At 44.0% G+C, this 23,727-nt stretch overlaps 1 protein-coding gene across 1 annotated transcript in view; it reads left to right on the top strand.

The window, feature by feature from the left end:
- The first annotated feature begins 4,724 nt into the window (after positions 1-4,724).
- The window catches only part of LOC110497004 (histone deacetylase 4), a 67,940-nt gene continuing 48,937 nt past the window's right edge, over positions 4,725-23,727 (top strand). Inside the window, exons 1-3 of the mRNA XM_036951413.1 lie at positions 4,725-4,860; positions 6,210-6,537; positions 22,394-22,462. Of these exons, the coding sequence (XP_036807308.1) occupies positions 6,516-6,537; positions 22,394-22,462 (91 nt within the window). The 5' untranslated portion in view covers positions 4,725-4,860; positions 6,210-6,515. The remainder of the gene's footprint in view (positions 4,861-6,209; positions 6,538-22,393; positions 22,463-23,727) is intronic.

The following is a 23,727-nucleotide window of genomic DNA, read 5'->3' as shown; positions in this document are numbered from 1 at the left end:
CTGGGGGTCTCTGAGGAGAGGTTTGACAACCACAGATGTAGGGAACCTTTTTTTTTCACTCACATGATGTTCTGTAAGACAAATGCTACAAATAATGAGCATGGCCTAGTTCACAAACTGTGGCTTCTTTGCTTCACTGCTGTCATAGCCAAGTTGATGTCTGGACAGAATACATTTTGCCAGTAACGTGTGAACAGGCCAGAAGCTGGTGTTGAGAATTGTTGGTGGAATTTAGAACCCTTGTCTTAGTTGGTGTGAAACATATTCACACCAGTCTTACATAGTGGATATGGGTCTATATGACTCTGACCGGCCCTTCAATGCTAGGCATAGGTATTTTAGAGATCCACTACACTCATTCAATATTAACTCCTTTGTAGTATCAGTGAGGTCTGTGTACTGTGGGACAGTGATTTGTGGCTGATGTTGGGTGAGGAACAGACTTCCCTTTGCAACCACATAGCCTGTTAGACTAAAACGGGGCCTTGTTTTCTCCATACACTCTGCTCTCACTGCTGCGGTTAACTGCTAAAGCCATAACCACAGGTCCAGGAACACTGTGGGTCTATTCACTCAGTGTGGTTTAGTCATAGCTGTGGTGGGAAGAACTGATCCCAAGTCAGTTGCTCTACAACTTTTCAAAGAGCCTACGGTCGTGTCTGTAAAATCAACATTTAACTGAATAGAAGTATAGCCTCACCCCCCATGACAGAAACAGCCGAGTTTAAATGTATCTACCACTGTACCAGCGCTGGTCATTCTTAACTTTGATAGCTAATTCTATAGCTCCCACCAAGGTTATTATAGTTTTGTGTTTTTATATTTGTTTGAATTTTTCTACTTGTTTTAAAATGATTTTAAATTCTGTTTAATTTCAGTTAGTTTTCAGACCTGATTTGCTCGTTTTTTCTAGTTTAAGTTGTATAAAAATATATTTTAAAATATTATTTAGTTTCAGTTTTAATGTTATGGTCAGAAAACAAGTGTGGTTGGCTAGGAGCCATTTGTGTTGTACAGTTTTTTTGTGTGACTTGGAATTAAAAGGAATAGTGCAGAGACTGATGCAATGAATATGATGGGAGGAAACTCTCTCGCCCATGTTTACACATTTTAGTCATTTGGCAGACGCTCTTATCCAGAGCTACTTAGAGGACTAAATGGGGTTAAGTGCCTTGCTCAAGGGCACATCGGCAGATTTTTCACTTAGTCGCTCTGGCCCAAAACTCTTATCCACCGCTAGGCTACCTGCCACCAGTCCAATGCTTTTTTAACTTAAATAGTACATGTACAGAATAATCAAGTTATCTACCCAGCCATGTTTTTCACAGGTTAGCGTTTTTCGTCATTAATTTTGTGCTAACCCGAATGCCTAAACCTAACCTTAAATGATGACCAAAAAACGAATTTCTGTTTTCATAAATGTTTTACAATATAGACAATTTTGCTTTAGCAGCTGGCCTAAGGGGAAATCGCTCAGTTCTGCCTCTAGGACAAATCTCGTCACAATAAAAAGCACAGAGTTTCTCTAAAACCAGAGGCGCAACATCGTGAGACTACCGGGAATACTTGTGAAACAGACCAAGCAGAACAGGCATGGGTTTGGGGTTTGAGAAGTCAGTGAGGGAAGTGAAAAAAAAATATTCCTTAGTTGTTGATTATATCAAAATCTAAAGGCACAGCCTAGATTCGAGACAATGTCTCCAGTAGTTAAACATTGTTATGACTCAGATCTTATGAAAGTGACAAACTGAAACATTATCATTTTCGTCAAAAAACGACTTTATATCGAAGGAGTGCCTTTTGATTTGACGGCCTGCATATGTACAGTTCGGCGCGAGATGACCGTTAGTCCGTGTGGTTCTGCGCATGATGTAAGCTAGTTAATGTCCACATGACATCGCCTAGAAGTGTGACCTGGGATATTTTATTGGAGAAGCCGTTTCTGCTCTCTGTCTGTTTTTGTGTGTGTCATGCAGTAATGTAGCTGTCAGAAGAAATGGCAGATCCTTTACACTGGTGTCTATGGGTCTATATGACTCTGGAGGTTATTTACAGATGCAGTATCTTCATTTGATCACTCTTTTGTTGCTGCACAGCAGGGAATGCAATCTTGTAGTCTATTCCAGGTAAAACAAAAAAAAATGCTTCTAAAGTTAGCAATTTCCACTTTAAAATGTCAGACTTGATTTGATTGTTATTAACAAATATTCTCATGTTGACAGACTTTGTGTAAGAATATGTTATAATAATTCTAGCATGTCACTGAACTTGCAAATGAGTCCACGCATCTTCCTCCAAGGCATTTACACAATCTATATGAATAACGTGCACAGCTGATATCTTTTTAAGGGACCACTGAGCAAGAAGATTGTAGACAATCAACTCCCAGGTGAGAGCTGGAGACGTCCCAGTTACAGCAGCTAATGCGCTAATGCTCTAATAACCAAAATGCTAATCAGATGTTCATTGAGTTTAGGGAGCCCCAGATAGTATACACCAATCTTGATGCTCCTTTGACGTCATTGCTCTCAATCTGTACGTCTCCAACACACCTGGGAGGCATTACCCCAGACACACACACACGTGCACACACATACTTACACGCGCATGCATGCACTCACTCACTTACACACCGGCACACATGTATAGGTAGTTCCACAGGCACACACATATATATATATATATATATATACACTTAATTCCACACACTTCATTCTTCGTCAGTGTGTTCCAGGAAGCAGGGCTACTACTGCAAGTCATGTTAATGCCAGTGCTCTGAAAGGATAAGATTGATCTCATGATCAGATAGTGAAAACACTGTCACATGGGTTGGACACAGTACAGCTAGCCTCCATACATCTCACAGAGATAGCATTATCGTAAATGTTCACACATGTAGGTCTTGTTTTGCTTGAAATACCTGATTTACCATGTGGAGAATGCATAGCATAGATATGTGAACGATATTGAGGTAAGCCTCACTGTAGTTCAGTAGCAGGACAATGATTAACCTTACCCAGTGCAGCCATGATGACAGATAAACAATTATAGGTGCATGAAGAATCCATTTTTATTAGGCCTGCTAATTGTACTCAAGCCTTGCAAATTGTGAGTAAAATGCCACCAGATGGCTAGTACTGACTAACATACACTCTTAGAAAAGAGGATTCAAAAAGGATTCATAAGCTGTCCCCATAGAAGAACCCATGTTGGTTCCAAGGAGAACCCTTTTGGTATATCTACTTTCTCAGGCTGGGGAAAATATCCCTGTGGCTTTCCCCTAAAGAGCTTATCTTTCTCAGGCTTGCCAACACGAGACATGTCTCCAAGACCGCTCAGTTACATAACTGATGCACTGTAGCTCATCCAGAGAAATGATAATCCTCCGTTACTATGGATACAGCCGTCCCAACAGGCCTTCATTTGTGCTGGGCGGGAGAAATTACTTGAACTAAAGGGGTCCTATTCTATTCAATCACTGGTGTTCGGAAATGTGGGGTTAAAGATGGAAAAACACAATCTGTCTTCATGAAAGAATGGATATGGTTTGGATTTTTTTTTTTAAGGTACAATCTGTTTCAATTTCCTTCTGCTGATTGTTGATAGTGTATAGCAATTAGTTATAATATGCCCAACCTTTGTTTCTTTTGAAGAATATGATATAATCATGTAAGTGAGCCCAACCACTGTAAATATTTCGTAGACAAGGGTTATTTAATTATGCACATTTTATGGACTGCATTAAATGCTTAAACAAAATAAACTAATCTGCAAAATAAGGATTTTAGGATGTTATTCCCCATCTCAGAAAAACTGATCTGGAAACAGATACTAATTGAGCAGTCCTATATTTCAATTTGTCTGATGGGTAATAGACCGATTCCAGTCGTCAGTTTCAGTAGCAGTCGCCTTAACAGTCAAACAGCGGTGTGGTTAACTCTGCTGACCGCTCCTTGTGTTGTGTCTGTGGGTGGATGAGACGCAAAATAGAATTAAGTCATGGAAATAAACACTATTAGATTACACGGCTGCAGAGAGAAACACTTTTCATCTGGCAATGAGCCACAATTGGATAAATCATCCAACTCATATTGCTTATGCTGTCAAATGCGGCACAATGTTGTTGTGACAATATCCCAGAGGTAGACGGAGAGATGTGTTAGCGTCAAGAGTAAGGTTCCATATAGGTTATGGAACCTTTATTGCAATAAAAAAAACTCCCGTATTTTATATTAGAGAAGGGGTGGGGGTGGGCTGTTTTAGCCTAATATGCCAGCTGTTATAGCCTAATGTAATAGCCTAATAGAAACAATGCTGTCATACAAACGTCGTTATGCTACTGGTTTAGTCGGCATATTGAATAAATATCGATTTTGCGAATCTAATGACAAAGTATGAATAAACGTAATTCTAGAAAAGGCTACAATTCCACAGATCAATAGATATGTAGGGGCCTAGCTATTTTGGCACCATAACAATACGCAGTCAATGGCACACGACACGCCCTTTCTCGTATCAGCTCATAACACAAGTAGGCTATTATGGTAAGTAGACTCACTAAGTAGTGAATCCATAACATTAAATATATTAACATATTAAATATAATATCATTAGGACAGTTCTAAATGCTCACTATTGCTATCACAGCTGCAACACTGTAACAATTTGATATTGATAGCAAACCACGCCTCTCAATACTTGGATAAATGTAGGGAAGCGACACGTGACTCCGTAACCAAAATCAAGTATGGCGGAATCTGTCAGAAAATGATTATTTCGCCAGTAGACTTCCCTAGCGATAAAGTCAACATATTTATTCTGCATCTTTCTCGGGACAGGGCCGCCTCTTGGAGCTTCTAGGTGAGCATATCGTTTATCTTTTCGACGAATTTAGCTCGTTGAAGTGCGAAAATATTCAGGATGTTTCTTAGGCAATGATGCATCGATTTCGGGCGCGGGGACAATCCTATCAAAACAATGTCTGCTGCCTGAAGTTTCCAGTTGAGCTGCTCGCGCTAATAATACACTTATTCTTACAAAAAAAAAATGTAATTAGCACAATATGTTGGATATAGAAAGAGTGCTTATTATTATTGTCCGACGTGCTGCATGCGGGAAAAATATGTACGCTAAATGAATATCTGGCGCGCGACATATTTAGCTACGCATAGTCTCTGACGTGCCTTGATTTGTTCCTGTGTTCTATTTTTAGAACATGGCGGTGGATAGTGCTATAGACCTACATGTTGATAGGGATAGTGTATCAGTATTTTTTGTATCGTTCTAGATCGTAATGTTACGCAATGTTAAAGAAGAAATGACTGGGAAAGTCAGCTGTGTCTGTCAATGGGCGGTGGTGAAGTAGCTGTATGCGTCAACCTTTTTTTGTGAATGGGGGGCGTGCTGGTGAAATTGTGGTCAGCGAGCGCGAAAGACGGAGTGCATTTTAGCTATTGTGTTTTAGTACAACATCCTACTGAATATTTTAGTATGCCTACGTTTTATTTATTCATCAGAAAGCAGTTTTTTTTATTTTTTACATTCATGCCAAATGTATACATAATTAAAGAATGTGTAGATGTAGCGTGTTAAAAATGTACCAGGTAACGTTACTGAAGATAAGTAACAAAATGTTGTAGATTGGTCGTAGAGCTATACGCCCTGGGTCTCTTTCTCTGAGCTAGAAGGGACTGTCTCTCCAAATCTGTCACCCTGTATCACACAACCAGTTTGGGGACAATGGGGCCAGACAAGCGTGGGCACACACACACACACACACACACACACACACACACCAAGCAAAGCCCATAGAGAGAGTGCAGGGGCATAGCGCCCCAGGGGTTTACCCCCTCCCACAGACACACAAACCCCTTTCCATCACAAAGCGTGAATGTCTGCCAGCCGTGACCGACTTTTGGAGGTTTGTCCCGCAGCTCCACACTCTGCCCCTCTGTCTTGAGAAGCCCTTACCACAACCCCCCACCCACCTCCCTCCCTACCTCCAGGCCATTAGCTTAGACCTACACATCATGGGTGGTCTAGTAGTCTGTGTTTGTTGTGGGTATTCATTCCATCTGTACACCTAATGATGTGTTAGTGTAGGGGAATTCAGAATGAATAATGATTGTTTCTGAATCCAGCTCAGATTTATGTTGCTGATGCGTCATCCTGACTTACTGCCCCTCTCTCTCTCTCTCTCTCTTTGAAAGGCTGGTACAAGTGAGCGCGTGTCTCTGATTGGATTACCTGAATAGTAGGTTGTCTGTTGGAGGGCTGTTTCCTGTTGCTGACCAGTGAAGACATTTGTGGGTGATTGTGTTTCCTGCTGAGGAGTACTGTGGCCCTGATCTTGGTACACATCAGACCAGCCCCCTTCCCTACACACACACAAACACACACACACACACTAACACCCCCCCGACCCACACACACTCCACCTGTCCCGTCCTACTCCTCTCCAGGCCGTATATTTGTACAACTTCACTGTGGATTCTCCAAGGACCATCCTGTCAACAATGACATCACACAGTCACCAAGGTAAGCCCTTTACCATGCTCACTGGATCCATCTCACGTAGGCCTAATGTGTGCTTTGTATTGCTGTACCATCTCAGAATACCTCCCTGTCAATTCTTATTGAAGTCTATAACAAACCATGACGTGGACTGACTCAAAATAATATTTTTGGTTCTTTTCTGTTTCTTTGGCTTGTCCTGTAGATAATGTCATTTGTGCACATGATTGAATATACAGTATGATGCTGTGAAGTGTCCTACTGTTCCGCCTGTGTTCGTCAAATTGCGTCCAGGTTAAAGAGTTAGGCTAACTAAAGGTCTCTACTGTTCTGGATGGTGCGATTGGCCGTGTTTACCTAACACACTGGGGGATGTGTGCACTCTAAATATCCTCGCCCAGGTAACATCTGGAGGGCCCCTGAGAAGGCTGAGGTAACCCCTCCAGCCATAAAGTATATCTTATGAATGATTCCTGACGATACCAGGACAAGAAAATATCATGATTTTCTCAAAATTGTATTCATAGGATGGTCCTTTGGAGGAAGGATTGCTGACATATATTTGACATTTGTATATAAAAGCATAATTGAGAAATAATTAATCAAAGTTGGCATATTTATGACATTTTTGCCTTACCCAGGCTTCCTTTTAAGACTCCATAATGTTTCATACAGGAATCACACCTATACCACATCTGCTAGGAGCCCAAGGCAGGCTTACAGTTCCTGGAGTACTTCAAATATTATGATATCGGCCATTTTATTTCAAGAGTCTTGTTAGTTGGACTTAATTCATGTGGCGGCCATGATGTTTAAATTTGACCTGAATACACACTGGTCTGCGTACGAAGTGGCACCCAATTGCCTAGTGCACTAGCTTTTGACACTCACTATATAGGGAATAGGGTGCCATATAGGATTGTGTTGTGAGAAACCTCGAGGTAGACCTACACCATACTAGGTAGTCCCCACTCCCCAGCCGAGCTGAAGCCAAGCCAAAGTAAGCACATTACATCGTTAGTTGATGCCTGGATTAGTTAGCCTCAACACTTAGAGTTTTAAATCTAGCCTAATGCTTGTTGGAGATTCTCCATCCTTTTCTCTGAGTGTGGTGTGATACCAACCCTTTCTTTTTCTCTCTCTCCATTCTTCTTTCACTTTAAACTGACCTACTGTTGATGTGTGTGTGTGTGTGTGATAGTTCCCATGTCTATGATCTGCATGGCATTATGAGTCCATTATCAGCTTACTTCCAGCGGCTTTTTTTTACTTCCGTTTATTTGAGTAAATACTTAACACTTTTTTTCTGAACTGCATTGTTGGTTAAAGGGCTTGTAAAAGTAAGCATTTCACCTGTTGTGTTCGGCTCTTGTGACAAATAACATTTGATCAAACACTCAAGCGTTTGCTCGTACCTTCCATAACTGCTCCTTTTTGTCGATCATTTGTGGAATTGCAGGCTCTTCAGTTTAAATATTATACTTCCTCTAAATCTTTTCTAAGAAACCCCCCCCCAATCTTTCTACAAGTTGGGGGATAGGCTAGTTCTCAGGAATAGGCTCAGTCAGATAGTTGGTTCACTGTGCAGTCTGTATGAGCGTATATCTGAGAACAAATATGACTGTTTGCATAGAAGTGATTATCTGCTCGGAGAGCTTAGCGTATTAGCCGTTGACATCAGCTCAACATTGCACTTGCGCTAACGCACACAGGCTACAGTAGCCATGTTGTATTGAAAGATGCTTAGTGCTACATTCAACAACAAACAAAATAGTTAACAATATGCACAGCTGCTTAGCCTGGCCTGGTGACCATCAGCTGATGCAGACGGTGACGAGTGACACAGAGATCCATTTGTGTGTCCTCACACATTAAAAGTCAGTCCATACCCATTCAACAACGTGATTTGTAGATCCTCGTTAGACTAGAGCTACTAATACACATGGTGAGCACACCTTCACACAGCTGAATATGACATGTAGGCCTCTGACATGGATCTGCAGGCCTCTGAAATGGATCTGCAGGCCTCTGAAATGAATCTGCAGGACTCTGAAATGGATCTGCAGGCCTCTGAAATGGTTCTGCAGGCTTCTGAAATGGTTCTGCAGGCTTCTGAAATGGATCTGCAGGCTTCTGAAATGGATCTGCAGGCTTCTGAAATGGATCTGCAGGCTTCTGAAATGGATCTGCAGGCCTCTGAAATGGATCTGCAGGCCTCTGAAATGGATCTGCAGGCCTCTGAAATGGATCTGCAGGCCTAGTGTAAACAGTGGGGTTACCAGGTATTTCAGACTGTTGCTGCAGTTTTTCCCACATAAAAAACAGCCCAGTGGTTCTCTGCCAGGGCCTGTCAGTCTTCGTCACGCCCCTGTGGTTTTCCCATGATCCTCGGCGGCGGCCCCTCTGTGGTTGTGGTCACTGGTCAGACAGGCACGCTTATTATCAGTTCCCATGGCGATGCAGTGACTGCTCGGGCTGCCCTGTGCAGTGCCTGTCAGTTTAGCTGCGGTAGATAAGAGACCTGCTTGCTCACAATCACAGCACTGTGTGGGTGTGTCACTCCCGTAGCTCTGTAGCTGTCCCATTTAGTTTTCTCTTCCTCCATTCTTCCATTTGTTAGGAAGAACATATCAGAGATTTGTCTTCTAATGGTTTACTTTGACAAAAGTCTGAATACTCGTCATACACAAAGCAAGCATGCACTCGCATTCAGAAAACATAGGCCCTGAGCCTTTCAAACTCAACTCTGGACCTCGACGCTAGTTTCACTGCATATTGTCATGGTTTCCCTCTAATCTGGTACCGAGTTATACCCCTGCCCTAGCCCTTACATCCTGTGTTGTTCCTAGGTTTTAGAGCTTCCTCGTAGAACAGTTGGATGCCTGCAGTGCAGAGATTGCTTAACCATCTACTGAACGTAATGTCTAAGCACACAGACTAACGTTGTTTTTGCGGTCGTGAAGAGATATTGAACGAGTATCCCACCGGGCCTCATAAATAGGCTTAATATTTCAGCAGAGTAGGAAGCAGCACATTGATAGTGTTGGGAAATGATAGCAGTGGGCTCTAGTCGGCAAGGTTTTACGTTATCCCACTCAGTGATTCTAAGGGTTTCCTGGAACCACCGCAAACATGTTTACCATAGCTAGAGCTGGCCCGGCACTGAGTCATGACACACACACTGTTCCATTCAGAGCAGAGGCACGGTTGGTAAGTGATTGGGCGGTGGCTTTTTTTGAGCTTGATCTTTTCCTGGGAAAGATGTCGTTTTTTGAGCCAATACATCTTTGGCCCAGCAGATGATAAGTGAAGCTGGTCCAGTGTATTCACGTTGACAAAGGACTTTAACCTACTGTAATTCAATTCTCTCCTATCTTTGTTTCTATGGGGTTTTTATGTGGTTGAACCAGTGGACTTAACGTGCTACTCCTTGTCCTCCAGTACAAGGCTCCTGTTGATGTGGGTTCGAAGAGGAAATGGTTTCTAGTATTATACAACTTTAAGGTGCTGATAGGCTCACTGATATGAGGCATATGGTGAACAGCAGCACACCTGGTTGTGGCTTACTGCTTCAGATCAGAGTAGACTGGTCTAGACTACAGAGGGTTTGATCTTCATGTTATCTTCTTCCTCAGAGAATAAGTGGTGAAACTAGTAGACTGACCATGTGTGTCTAAATGTGAGCTTGTGTGTGTTTTCACGAGAGCGAGTGTGCATGTGTGACGGCGAAACACTGTTTTTGTCTCCTTACCCTCCTGTCATCCCCTCTCTGTCCATTATGAAGATCTCTCTCCTCCCACCACACACTATCCAATCCAACTAGAGGTGAAGGGGTTAAACCACACACTATCCAATCCAACTAGAGGTGAAGGGGTTAAACCACACACTATCCAATCCAACTAGAGGTGAAGGGGTTAAACCACACACTATCCAATCCAACTAGAGGTGAAGGGGTTCAAATCACTCCCGCTCTGCACATGAGAGCCATTCACTTATCCATGGGCTATTTATAGCAACACACGTGATTGAATGCATGGTGAACAAACAACCATTGTTGCTGGTTTCTTTGTGTGCGTGTGTATTTTCTGCATGATGGAGCAGTTGTCAGTGGCTGCTGCCATGTGCTGCAGAGCAGACCTATAAATGGAACAACAAGAACACTGAACACAAGGCTACATGACAGAAACACTCCTCTTCTGTTAGCAACTGTTGTCAATGCAACTCAACAGCTTTCAATAGCATGGACCGTAGAGGAGAGATGGTTCTCTCTCTGTCAAACCCCTGTAGACACACATCTCTTATCAGTGTGAGCCCAGGTGTGTTGATGGATGTCTAGTGCTGATGGCACCTTGTCTGCCCTAGAGACGGGTGAAGACAGAGAATATGTATATGTAGAATAACATAAACATGTTACACTGTTGACAGGGTGATGTGGTTGGGTGAGGTCATTCAGTCCCGGGAGAGGGGTGTGGGTTGGGACCGACAGAGGGCCCTGCTGTACTCGGGACAGGTGGTATAGTCTGGGATGTAACTGAGGAATGGCCGGGCCAGCATCTCAGAAACTGAACCATTGTGACATTGGGTGCGTGTGTGTGCATTTGTACGTACTGGTAAGTGTCCAACCAGATTTTTTTTCTGTCAAAATGCACATCTTCAGCTTCTCTTGCCAAATGTCCTCATTGCACCCAATGACCATTGACAATAACTTCTGACAGACCTTCCAGCCTGACAGATTGTCCTCTCCCTCACCAAGAATTGGCTTAGGCCTGCTTTGGCCTGGTCCACTCTAGCCTCCCCCAGCCCAACACATCCAGAACCAGGGGTTATGTCCTGCCTGGGTGAAACCGCCCTGGACCGTACCATCCAACCTGACTGTCCAGAGTAAGGCTCCACTGAGCGTCCCGTCCCCCTTAAACAAACACCCCACTATGGGCTCCATACTGGGGCCTTGTCCGTCTGCCTGTTCCTCGGCTCTGTTTTTAATTGGCATTAGGCGGGGGAAAGGAGATAATGAGAGGAAAGAGTCTCTTTGTGTGCCTGAGCCGCCCGAGGCCTTTATGTCCCTAACTCCACACAGAGAGAAACTGGATACAGGGTGTACTGCCAGCCGCAATTACAGTTTACACAGACGAAAGCAAACCTATTCTGGCTTTTGACACGGCCTGTCATTGTTTGTCTCCGAGGGACAGGCAAGGGGAGGAGGACGACGATATCAAGTTAAAGTCTGGGATGTGAGTGGAATGGCTGGCTGGATGGATGGATGGCTGGCTGGCTGGCTGGCTGGATGGATGGATGCGCGATTGGTGCTAACTTTTTTATTGATGTTTTCTTTGTTCATTGTCGGGTTCCTCTTATAAACCAGACTGACATGAAGCTAGGAGGTTCTTAGTGGCATTGAGTTCTGGTGGTTCTGGAAGTGTGAAGTTAACGATGGGCTTATTTACTAGGAAACTTCCCTTCTCTGATTGTCAAACCAAAGTTGGTATTTTCAAACCAAGCCTAGCGTGTAGAGTTAGAGCCAGTCTTCCAAGGCCACACTTTTCAATGACATTTGTTCACTTTTCTCCTCAATTAATATTGCCCATTTTCCTTAAATCATTCATATTACTCTCCAAGATCGCATAGCAGTTCAGACGTCTTTTGTCCTCGTCTTGTCGTGTCCTGTGTGTGTGTGTGTGTGTGTGTGTATATATATATATATATATATATATATATTTACAACTTTTTTTCACATACTTTTTATTTTCCATCAACTCATCTTCAAAACACTCTCCTGCAACCCGCCTCACCAATTTATATTTATAAAAAAGTATTATTTACCTCAGATCTGTAATCCTCCAAGAAGCTAGCCAGAAACTCCAAGAAGCTAGCCAGAAACTAGCCAGAAGCTAGCCCAGAAGCTAATCTAGAAGCTAATCAGAAGCTAGTTAGCTTCTTTACTGGCAAATCGTTAGTATTCAGCTAACCACGGTTTGTGGTCATCAGCTATCATTTAGCTCGAAAATCTATCGAAAATCTATCGCCAGTTTTGTACGGCGCAGCGCGGCTCGGAACGGAACATACCGGACCAATTTTTCTCTCCATGTCCCTGGATTTCAACTGCTCTCTGGACATTCATACCCGGATCTCACAGCTAGCTAGCTGCTATCCGTGTGACAATCGGCTTTCGTCGATTCCGGAGCAAACATCAATTATTCCGGTGCTAGCCAGCTCCGTCAATCACTCCTGAGTTCCATCATTCACTCCTGGGCTGCAGTCACCTATCCGGACCCGTTTTACTGCCTACGCGGAGCCCCACCGGGCCTTCACAACTGGACTGCCGACGTTATCTACCTGAAGGAGATCCGGCTGGCTCCTCCGTCGCGACGTTACCTGAACGCCCATCTGTGGCCCGCTAACCGTTAGCTGTCTTACCGGCTGCTATCTGAATAGACAATCGGACAATTTATTTATTTTTATTATTATTATGTTTTCTTCTCGGGCCTCTATAACTATATCTATTGTTCTTATTTTTGTTGTTGTTGTGTGATTTGGATTAATCCCCTCTACCACACGGAACCCCACTAATCTACTGACCGAACACAAGAGGTGGCTAACAACAGACTCCATCCTATGCTAGCTTGCTACCGATGGCCTGGCTAGCTGTCTAAATCGCCGTGACCCTCAACCAACCTCTCCACTCACTGGACCCTTTTGATCACTCGACTAAGCATGCCTCTCCTTAATGTCAATATGTCTTGTCCATTGCTGTTCTGGTTAGTGTTTATTGGCTTATTTCACTGTAGAGCCTCTAGTCCTGCTCACTATACCTTATCCAACCTATTAGTTCCACCACCCACACATGCAATGACATCTCCTGGTTTCAATGATGTTTCTAGAGACAATATCTCTCTCATCACTCAATACCTAGGTTTACCTCCACTGTATTCACATCCTACCTTACCTTTGTCTGTACATTATACCTTGATGCTATTTTATCGCCCCCAGAAACCTCCTTTTACTCTCTGTTCCAGACGTTCTAGACAACCAATTCTTATTGCTTTTAGCCGCACCCTTATTCTACTCCTCCTATGTTCCTCTGGCGATGTAGAGGTAAATCCAGGCCCTGCAGTGCCTAGCTCCACTCCTATTCCCCAGGCGCTCTCTTTTGACGACTTCTGTAACCGTAATAGCCTTGGTTTCATGCATGTTAACATTAGAAGCCTCCTCCCTAAGTTTGTTCTATTCACTGCTTTAGCACACTCTGCCAACCCGGATGTTCTAGCTGTGTCTGAATCCTGGCTTAGGAAGACCACCAAAAATTCAGACATTTTAATTCCAAACTACAACATTTTCAGACAAGATAGAACTGCCAAAGGGGGCGGTGTTGCAGTCTACTGCAAAGATAGCCTGCAGAGTTCTGTCCTACTATCCAGGTCTGTACCCAAACAATTTGAACTTCTACTTTTAAAAATCCACCTCTCTAAAAACAAGTCTCTCACCGTTGCCGCCTGCTATAGACCACCCTCTGTCCCCAGCTGTGCTCTGGACACCATATGTGAACTGATTGCCCCCCATCTATCTTCAGAGCTCGTGCTGCTAGGCGACCTAAACTGGAACATGCTTAACACCCCAGCCATCCTACAATCTAAACTTGATGCCCTCAATCTCACACAAATTATCAATGAACCTACCAGGTACCTCCCCAAAGCCTTAAACACGGGCACCCTCATAGATATCATCCTAACCAACTTCCCCTCTAAATACACCTCTGCTGTCACCTCATTGCCTGCATCCGTAATGGGTCAGCGGTCAAACGACCTCCTCTCATCACTGTAAAACGCTCCCTGAAACACTTCAGCGAGCAGGCCTTTCTAATCGACCTGGCCGGGGTATCCTGGAAGGATATTGACCTCATCCCGTCAGTAGAGGATGCCTGGATATTTTTTTTAAATGCCTTCCTAACCATCTTAAATAAACATGCCCCATTCAAGAAATTTAGAACCAGGAACAGATATAGCCCTTGGTTCTCCCCAGACCTGACTGCCCTTAACCAACACAAAAACATCCTATGGCGTTCTGCATTAGCATCGAACAGCCCCCGTGATATGCAGCTGTTCAGGGAAGCTAGAAACCATTATACACAGGCAGTTAGAAAAGCCAAGGCTAGCTTTTTCAAGCAGAAATTTGCTTCTTGCAACACTAACTCAAAAAAGTTCTGGGACACTGTAAAGTCCATGGAGAATAAGAACACCTCCTCCCAGCTGCCCACTGCACTGAAGATAGGAAACACTGTCACCACTGATAAATCCACCATAATTGAGAATTTCAATAAGCATTTTTCTACGGCTGGCCATGCTTTCCACCTGGCTACTCCTACCCCTGTCAACAGCACTGCACCCCCAACAGCAACTCGCCCAAGCCTTCCCCATTTCTCCTTCTCCCAAATCCATTCAGCTGATGTTCTGAAAGAGCTGCAAAATCTGGACCCCTACAAATCAGCCGGGCTAGACAATCTGGACCCTTTCTTTCTAAAATTATCTGCCGAAATTGTTGCCACCCCTATTACTAGCCTGTTCAACCTCTCGTTCGTGTCGTCTGAGTTTCCCAAAGATTGGAAAGCAGCTGCGGTCATCCCCCTCTTCAAAGGGGGGGACACTCTTGACCCAAACTGCTACAGACCTATATCTATCCTACCATGCCTTTCTAAGGTCTTCGAAAGCCAAGTCAACAAACAGATTACCGACCATTTCGAATCTCACCATACCTTCTCTGCTATGCAATCTGGTTTCAGAGCTGGTCATGGGTGCACCTCAGCCACGCTCAAGGTCCTAAACGATATCTTAACCGCCATCGATAAGAAACATTACTGTGCAGCCGTATTGATTGATCTGGCCAAGGCTTTCGACTCTGTCAATCACCACATCCTCATCGGCAGACTCAACAGCCTTGGTTTCTCAAATGATTGCCTCGCCTGGTTCACCAACTACTTCTCTGATAGAGTTCAGTGTGTCAAATCGGAGGGTCTGTTGTCCGGACCTCTGGCAGTCTCTATGGGGGTGCCACAGGGTTCAATTCTTGGACCGACTCTCTTCTCTGTATACATCAATGAGGTCGCTCTTGCTGCTGGTGAGTCTCTGATCCACCTCTACGCAGACGACACCATTATGTATACTTCCGGCCCTTCTTTGGACACTGTGTTAACAACCCTCCAGGCAAGCTTCAATGCCATACAACTCTCCTTCCGTGGCCTCCAATTGCTCTTAAATACAAGTAAAACTAAATGCATGCTCTTCAACCGATCGCTACCTGCACCTACCCGCCTGTCCAACATCACTACTCTGGACGGCTCTGACTTAGAATACGTGGACAACTACAAATACTTAGGTGTCTGGTTAGACTGTAAACTCTCCTTCCAGACCCATATCAAACATCTCCAATCCAAAGTTAAATCTAGAATTGGCTTCCTATTTCGCAACAAAGCATCCTTCACTCATGCTGCCAAACATACCCTTGTAAAACTGACCATCCTACCAATCCTCGACTTTGGCGATGTCATTTACAAAATAGCCTCCAATACCCTACTCAACAAATTGGATGCAGTCTATCACAGTGCAATCCGTTTTGTCACCAAAGTCCCATATACTACCCACCATTGCGACCTGTATGCTCTCGTTGGCTGGCCCTCGCTTCATACTCGTCGCCAAACCCACTGGCTCCATGTCATCTACAAGACCCTGCTAGGTAAAGTCCCCCCTTATCTCAGCTCGCTGGTCACCATAGCATCTCCCACCTGTAGCACACGCTCCAGCAGGTATATCTCTCTAGTCACCCCCAAAACCAATTCTTTCTTTGGCCGCCTCTCTTTCCAGTTCTCTGCTGCCAATGACTGGAACGAACTACAAAAATCTCTGAAACTGGAAACACTTATCTCCCTCACTAGCTTTAAGCACCAACTGTCAGAGCAGCTCACAGATTACTGCACCTGTACATAGCCCACCTATAATTTAGCCCAAACAACTACCTCTTTCCCAACTGTATTTAATTAATTTATTTATTTTGCTCCTTTGCACCCCATTATTTTTATTTCTACTTTGCACATTCTTCCATTGCAAAACTACCATTCCAGTGTTTTACTTGCTATATTGTATTTACCTTGCCACCATGGCCTTTTTTGCCTTTACCTCCCTTCTCACCTCATTTGCTCACATTGTATATAAACTTGTTTATACTGTATTATTGACTGTATGTTTGTTTTACTCCATGTGTAACTCTGTGTCGTTGTATCTGTCGAACTGCTTTGCTTTATCTTGGCCAGGTCGCAATTGTAAATGAGAACTTGTTCTCAACTTGCCTACCTGGTTAAATAAAGGTAAAATAAATAAAAAAATAAATATGCATTGGATATAGTTCACATGTTATCTAACCATGCTATGCCATGTCAAATGGCTTCTGTGATGCTGGGAAACAGAGATACATGCCTACTCCTCCACTCATTACCGTCCCAATGTTTCTCTGCTCTTCCTCCCAGTGTGAACGGGAACCTAAAGGTCGCATCTGTTCACAGAACGGGTCTCTCTTTATGACAGGACGTCAGAGCCTGCCCCAGAAGTCAGGGGTCGCTGATTGTGGGCATGTTGCTATGACGTCAGATGCTGACCCCAGGAAGCGAATGGGGTGGCCCTAGAGGAAGTGTCTCCCAAGGAGAGGCCTGTCTGGTTGATGGTATTGTTCCTCTGTGTGTGATCTCTCCATGGTACACACAGCAGGGAGGGGAAGTGCAACCAGTGTAATGAGATAGGAGCATCCTTCCTGACTCTGTGTGTGTGAGTGAAAGTGATTTACTAATGAGCGTGCATGAACGTGGACTGCAAATGGGTACATGAGGTGTGATGATACTCGTATTGCGAACAGATCAACAGATTAATAACTGCTGTATGTAAAACATTGTGTGCTGTAAATTGGACAATGTTACTCTCGATGACAACATAATGATGTTTGTTTCCAACATTAGGGCTGTTTTTCTAAAGAAGTTAAATCCACATTGTTTTGTTTCCTGGCCACGATACTACAGAGTATCGCCATACTGGTACCGTCCTGTCCCTAATGAGTACCAACTTATTGTAAAACACACATCCCATAGCAGTCTATTTTCCCATGGGAAGAAACACAACAGTGGACAGTGTGGCTGTGGCCTCCCATGTGTGAGACTGCAGACAGTTTGGTCTAGTTAGAGACTACGGTACTACCAGTTTGGTCTAGTTAGAGACTACGGTACTACCAGTTTGGTCTAGTTAGAGACTACGGTACTACCAGTTTGGTCTAGTTAGGGACTACAGTACTACCAGTTTGGTCTAGTTAGGGACTACGGTACTACCAGTTTGGTCTAGTTAGAGACTACGGTACTACCAGTTTGGTCTAGTTAGAGACTACAGTACTACCAGTTTGGTCTAGTTAGAGACTACAGTACTATGGTCTAGTTAGACTACAGTACTACCAGTTTGGTCTAGTTAGAGACTACGGTACTACCAGTTTGGTCTAGTTAGAGACTACGGTACTAACAGTTTGGTCTACTTAGAGACTACAGTACTAACAGTTGGTCTAGTTAGGGACTACAGTACTAACAGTTGGTCTAGTTAGGGACTACAGTACTACCAGTTTGGTCTAGTTAGAGACTACAGTACTAACAGTTTGGTCTAGTTAGACTACGGTACTACCAGTTTGGTCTAGTTAGAGACTACGGTACTACCAGTTTGGTCTAGTTAGAGACTACAGTACTAACAGTTGGTCTAGTTAGGGACTACAGTACTAACAGTTTGGTCTAGTTAGACTACGGTACTACTAGTTTGGTCTATTTAGAGACTACAGTACTAACAGTTTGGTCTAGTTAGAGAGTACGGTACTAACAGTTTGGTCTAGTTAGAGACTACAGTACTAACAGTTTGGTCTAGTTAGAGACTACAGTACTAACAGTTTGGTCTAGTTAGGGACTACAGTACTAACAGTTTGGTCTAGTTAGGGACTACAGTACTACCAGTTTGGTCTAGTTAGACTACAGTACTACCAGTTTGGTCTAGTTAGAGACTACGGTACTACCAGTTTGGTCTAGTTAGAGACTACGGTACTACCAGTTTGGTCTAGTTAGAGACTACAGTACTAACAGTTGGTCTAGTTAGGGACTACAGTACTACCAGTTTGGTCTAGTTAGAGACTACAGTACTAACAGTTTGGTCTAGTTAGACTACGGTACTACCAGTTTGGTCTAGTTAGAGACTACGGTACTACCAGTTTGGTCTAGTTAGAGACTACGGTACTAACAGTTTGGTCTAGTTAGAGACTACAGTACTAACAGTTGGTCTAGTTAGGGACTACAGTACTAACAGTTTGGTCTAGTTAGACTACGGTACTACTAGTTTGGTCTATTTAGAGACTACAGTACTAACAGTTTGGTCTAGTTAGAGAGTACGGTACTAACAGTTTGGTCTAGTTAGAGACTACAGTACTAACAGTTTGGTCTAGTTAGAGACTACAGTACTAACAGTTTGGTCTAGTTAGGGACTACAGTACTAACAGTTTGGTCTAGTTAGGGACTACAGTACTACCAGTTTGGTCTAGTTAGACTACAGTACTACCAGTTTGGTCTAGTTAGAGACTACGGTACTACCAGTTTGGTCTAGTTAGAGACTACGGTACTACCAGTTTGGTCTAGTTAGAGACTACGGTACTACCAGTTTGGTCTAGTTAGACTACGGTACTAACAGTTTGGTCTAGTTAGAGACTACAGTACTAGCAGTTTGGTCTAGTTAGAGACTACAGTACTAGCAGTTTGGTCTAGTTAGAGATTACAGTACTAGCAGTTTGGTCTAGTTAGAGACTACAGTACTAGCAGTTTGGTCTAGTTAGAGACTACAGTACCATGGTCTAGTTAGAGACTACAGTACTATGGTCTAGTTAGAGACTACAGTACTATGGTCTAGTTAGAGACTACGGTACTAACAGTTTGGTCTAGTTAGAGACTACAGTACTATGGTCTAGTTAGAGACTACGGTACTAACAGTTTGGTCTAGTTAGAGACTACAGTACTATGGTCTAGTTAGAGACTACGGTACTAACAGTTTGGTCTAGTTAGAGACTACAGTACTATGGTCTAGTTAGAGACTACGGTACTAACAGTTTGGTCTAGTTAGACTACAGTACTAACAGTTTGGTCTAGTTAGAGACTACAGTACTATGGTCTAGTTAGAGACTACGGTACTACCAGTTTGGTCTAGTTAGAGACTACAGTACTATGGTCTAGTTAGAGACTACAGTACTATGGTCTAGTTAGAGACTACGGTACTAACAGTTTGGTCTAGTTAGACTACAGTACTGACCCGTTGGTCTCGTTGATCGCTCTCTGGCCTCCCATCAGTATTAAACTATTTTACACATGGTTTAATTCTGCTTTAAAGGGCTGCACATCATTTAATAGAACCCCTGCCAGCAGTTCCACCCATGCACACCCATTTACACCCATGCACACACACACATCTACACACACCCAAGCGCGTACACACACACACCACACACACACACACACACCACACACACACACACACACACACACACCACACACACACACACACACCACACACACACACACACACACACACACCACACACACACACACCACACACACGCCACACACACACACCACACACACACACACACACTCGTGTTCATATTTATTCTGCACAGCATGGAGATGTGGTGCTTTTCATGTGTAAGGTCTTGATGAACAGTTGATTTCTTGAATAATGAGTGTTAGTGCTTTGCTGGAACAAAAGCCTGCACACCCTGTCAGGTTCTCAGGACTATTGTTGAAGAACAGTCACCACCTCCACAGACTGATACCCTGACCAGAGCGCCCTCTTGAGGTGCAGTAGGGAAGCCCCTGGTTCAGGGCTGGAAGGGAGGGGGTGTGGAGGTTTGTTCCTTTACCTTCATCTCCCTCCCTCCACTTATAGTGTGTCTGTCTGTCTCAGGTATCAGCTGTGGTTTCCAGTGAGAGTCTCTCTGTGTGTCTAACTACAGCCCACAGAGTGAGACTAAGCCAGCTGGTATAACCCTCAGCTGCTGTACCATTACAGGCTGCAGACAGACACAGGTGTCGTCATTACCTGAACCTCAGCACACAGCCATGCAAAACAGGCCCTTCACTCTAGTAGCGATGCTAACAATTCTACATGGTCGACCTGTAACGTGTGTGTGTGTGTGTATGTATGTGTGTATGTATGTATGTGTGTATATATATATATATATATGTATATATATATATATACATTACACACACACCTAATTTCCATAGCAAAGTCCGGCTGCAGGGAGCTGGATATCATCTGACATTGGTCTGTGTGTATTAGCAGCGTGTGTGTATGTCTGTGTGTGTTAGCAGTGTGTCTTTGTGTATTAATGGTGTGTGTCTGTGTGTAGTCCTATAAACAGTGGATGTCAATCTGGGTCATCTGAGAGGTAAAGTGTGGGTCTGCCATCTGTCCTCTCTCTCTCTCACTCTCTCACTGGCCACACCTGGACTGCTCACTGTAACTGTGAAGGTAAAACAAGGCTTTGATCACATTGTTATTTGTCATAAATGGCCTCTTGCACCATGTTTTGCCTCATCCTCCCTGATCTGCAAGGTGGAGCAGACATACAGACGGCTCCTAAAGCTAGAGCTGAGAATATACCCCCCCCCCCACGCACACACAGCCGGTTGAGTTAGTACTGCATGGTATAGCCCAAGGCCCGTAGCTAATTAAACCTCTGTGTGTGTCTGGTCCAGGGAGAGCTCCAGAAATAGACCAAACACAGCAAGACGCTAGCCTGTTTTCCTGTTTCTTTCCCCCGAAGGGACCCCACATTTTGTTTTCGACGCCTGTCTGTTTTTAAAGAAATTAAAGAAAGCAAAGCATCTCCATGGCTTGATGCAACATTATGTACGCCACTGCCAAGTGTGCTTATCTGGACAGCAAACCTGTGTGTGTGTGTGTGTGTGTGTGTCTGTGTGTGTGTGTGTGAGAGGGGAGATTTGTTTTTAGTTTTTGCATCTGTAGGCCATGTCCTTTTCTGAGGTGTTTTGTTGCTCCTGGCCATGTCATTATGCTCTCTGATCTCTCTAATATCGTAGCCTCTCGTTTCCCTGATTCTTTCCTTTCCCTCCTTTTTTCTTGTTGATCATTTTCTCTATAGCCCCTGTTCCCTCCCCCTCCTTTTCTCTTCATCTCAGCCCCTACCCAGTTTCCCCTCCGTCTCCCCCTCCTCTCCTCTGTGGTTGGTCTATTTATAGCCCTGTCTTCCCAGGGCTCGGCTGGTACAAAAGCCTTTTCATGTTGCCACTATAATTTCAGCCTCGGTGCCTACGTACACAGACGGGAGAGAGGCATGGGCACACAGCTAGGTGTGTGTGTGTATGTGTGTGCGCTCGCTGTACCCAAAGGGAGTGTTATTTTTACCTTTCCCCTCCTCATTTTCTCTCCCACCCTCTCCCCTTCTCTCTCCATCCCTTTCTCCCACACTTGCTATGCTGAGCACAGCCAGTTTCAGCTGAGCTCAACAACCAGCCTACACACACACACACACTGTCTGATGAATGAACGGTGCCATTCCACTAAGCTTCCTTCAGGGCAGAGAACCCCTGGCATCTCAGCATGAGTTCCCAGCGTAGATTCTCTGCTGTTTCCAGGCGATTCAGGCTCTCTGGTTCCATAGCGAAGCGACGGTTGCTCCGTTAGGCTGCTTGCCTCGATGCCGCGGTGGCTCCCTCTCAGAGAGGTGTAGTTCGGTCGGTTGTCGGTTGATTGCGGGAGGGTTGTCTCGATGTTGCGGACCATATTTGAAGCGGAGTTCTCTCCCTCTCCCACAGAAGGACTCCTGGGCAAGGAGCAGCAGCTGGATGTCCTGAAGACGTCTGCCCTCAACCACATCCCCACAGGTAGGAGACCAACCAACACATTACCTGTCTGTCTTTCATTATGTGACTGAATGTCGACCGTTGTCTTTAGAATGTGTGTTTTTTAAGGTCTGTCTGTCACACAAAGCTAAGAGGAAAGCAATCTGGCTTTCTTGGAGGAGAAATGTTATGTGTACTAAAACTGATAAGAATGCAGAAGTCATTTCATAAAAAAACATTTGCGGGGTGTGATGTATAACTTCAGATTAAACCAAATCATTTATAGTCATGACTACTGGTTTCAATTTAATTTGCAGCAAATACTTTATGAATTTATTGTAACAAATAATCTTGCAAGGTTGCTAGCCAACTAGCCTGCTAACGTTAGCACTACTAGCTTGCTAATGTTACATTAGCACTGGGTCAGACAGTTGCTATAATCACCTAGCTTACAGCTACATTAAAGTAAATCAACGTTTTGGAAATACATAACGCCATCTAACCAGTTATCAAATAATGTTACCGGTATATGCATTTATCTAAGCCAGCCAACTAAAGTTCATTATTTTAGCCTACTAGCCTAGCTAGCCAACCACCACCACGGTTGACATAGCTGAGGAAGCCAGAAAACAACTAGTCACAGGCAGGAACCCACAGAACACAACAACAAGCGGAGACATACCGATAGCTACAGTAGTCAAAGAAGATCCAAGGAGAGGCCTTCAGAGGGATAGTCGGAAAAAAAAAAAAGTGTTTAATCAAAATATATTTTAGATTCTTCAAAGCAGCTTTTCACACTCTTGGCGTTCTCTCAACCAGCTTCACCTGGAATGCTTTTCCAACAGTCTTGAAGGAGTTCCCACATATGCTGTGCACTTGTTGGCTGTTTTTTCTTCACTCTGCGGTCCAACTAATCTCAAATGGGTTGAGGTCGGTTGATTGTGAAGGCCAGGTCATCTGATGCAGCACTTCATCACTTTCCTTCTTGGTCAAATAGCCCTTACACAGCCTGGAGGTGTGTTGGGTCATTGTCATGTTGAAAAACAAATGATGGTCCCGTTAAGCCCAAACCAGATGGGATGGCGTATCGCTGCAGAATGCTGTGGTAACCATGCTAGTTAAGTGTGCCTTGAATTCTAAATAAATCAGTGTCACCAGCAAAGCACCCCACACCATCACACCACCTCCTCCATGCTTTATGGTGGGATCACAAATGCGGAGATCATCCGTTCACCTACTCGGAGTCTCACAAAGACACGGCAGTTGGAACCAAAAATCTAAAATTTGGACTCATAAGACCAAAGGAC

The sequence above is a fragment of the Oncorhynchus mykiss genome, chromosome 18 (genome assembly GCF_013265735.2).
Source record: "Oncorhynchus mykiss isolate Arlee chromosome 18, USDA_OmykA_1.1, whole genome shotgun sequence".
Lineage (NCBI taxonomy): Eukaryota > Metazoa > Chordata > Actinopteri > Salmoniformes > Salmonidae > Oncorhynchus > Oncorhynchus mykiss.
This window is presented reverse-complemented; position numbering and strand designations above follow the sequence as displayed.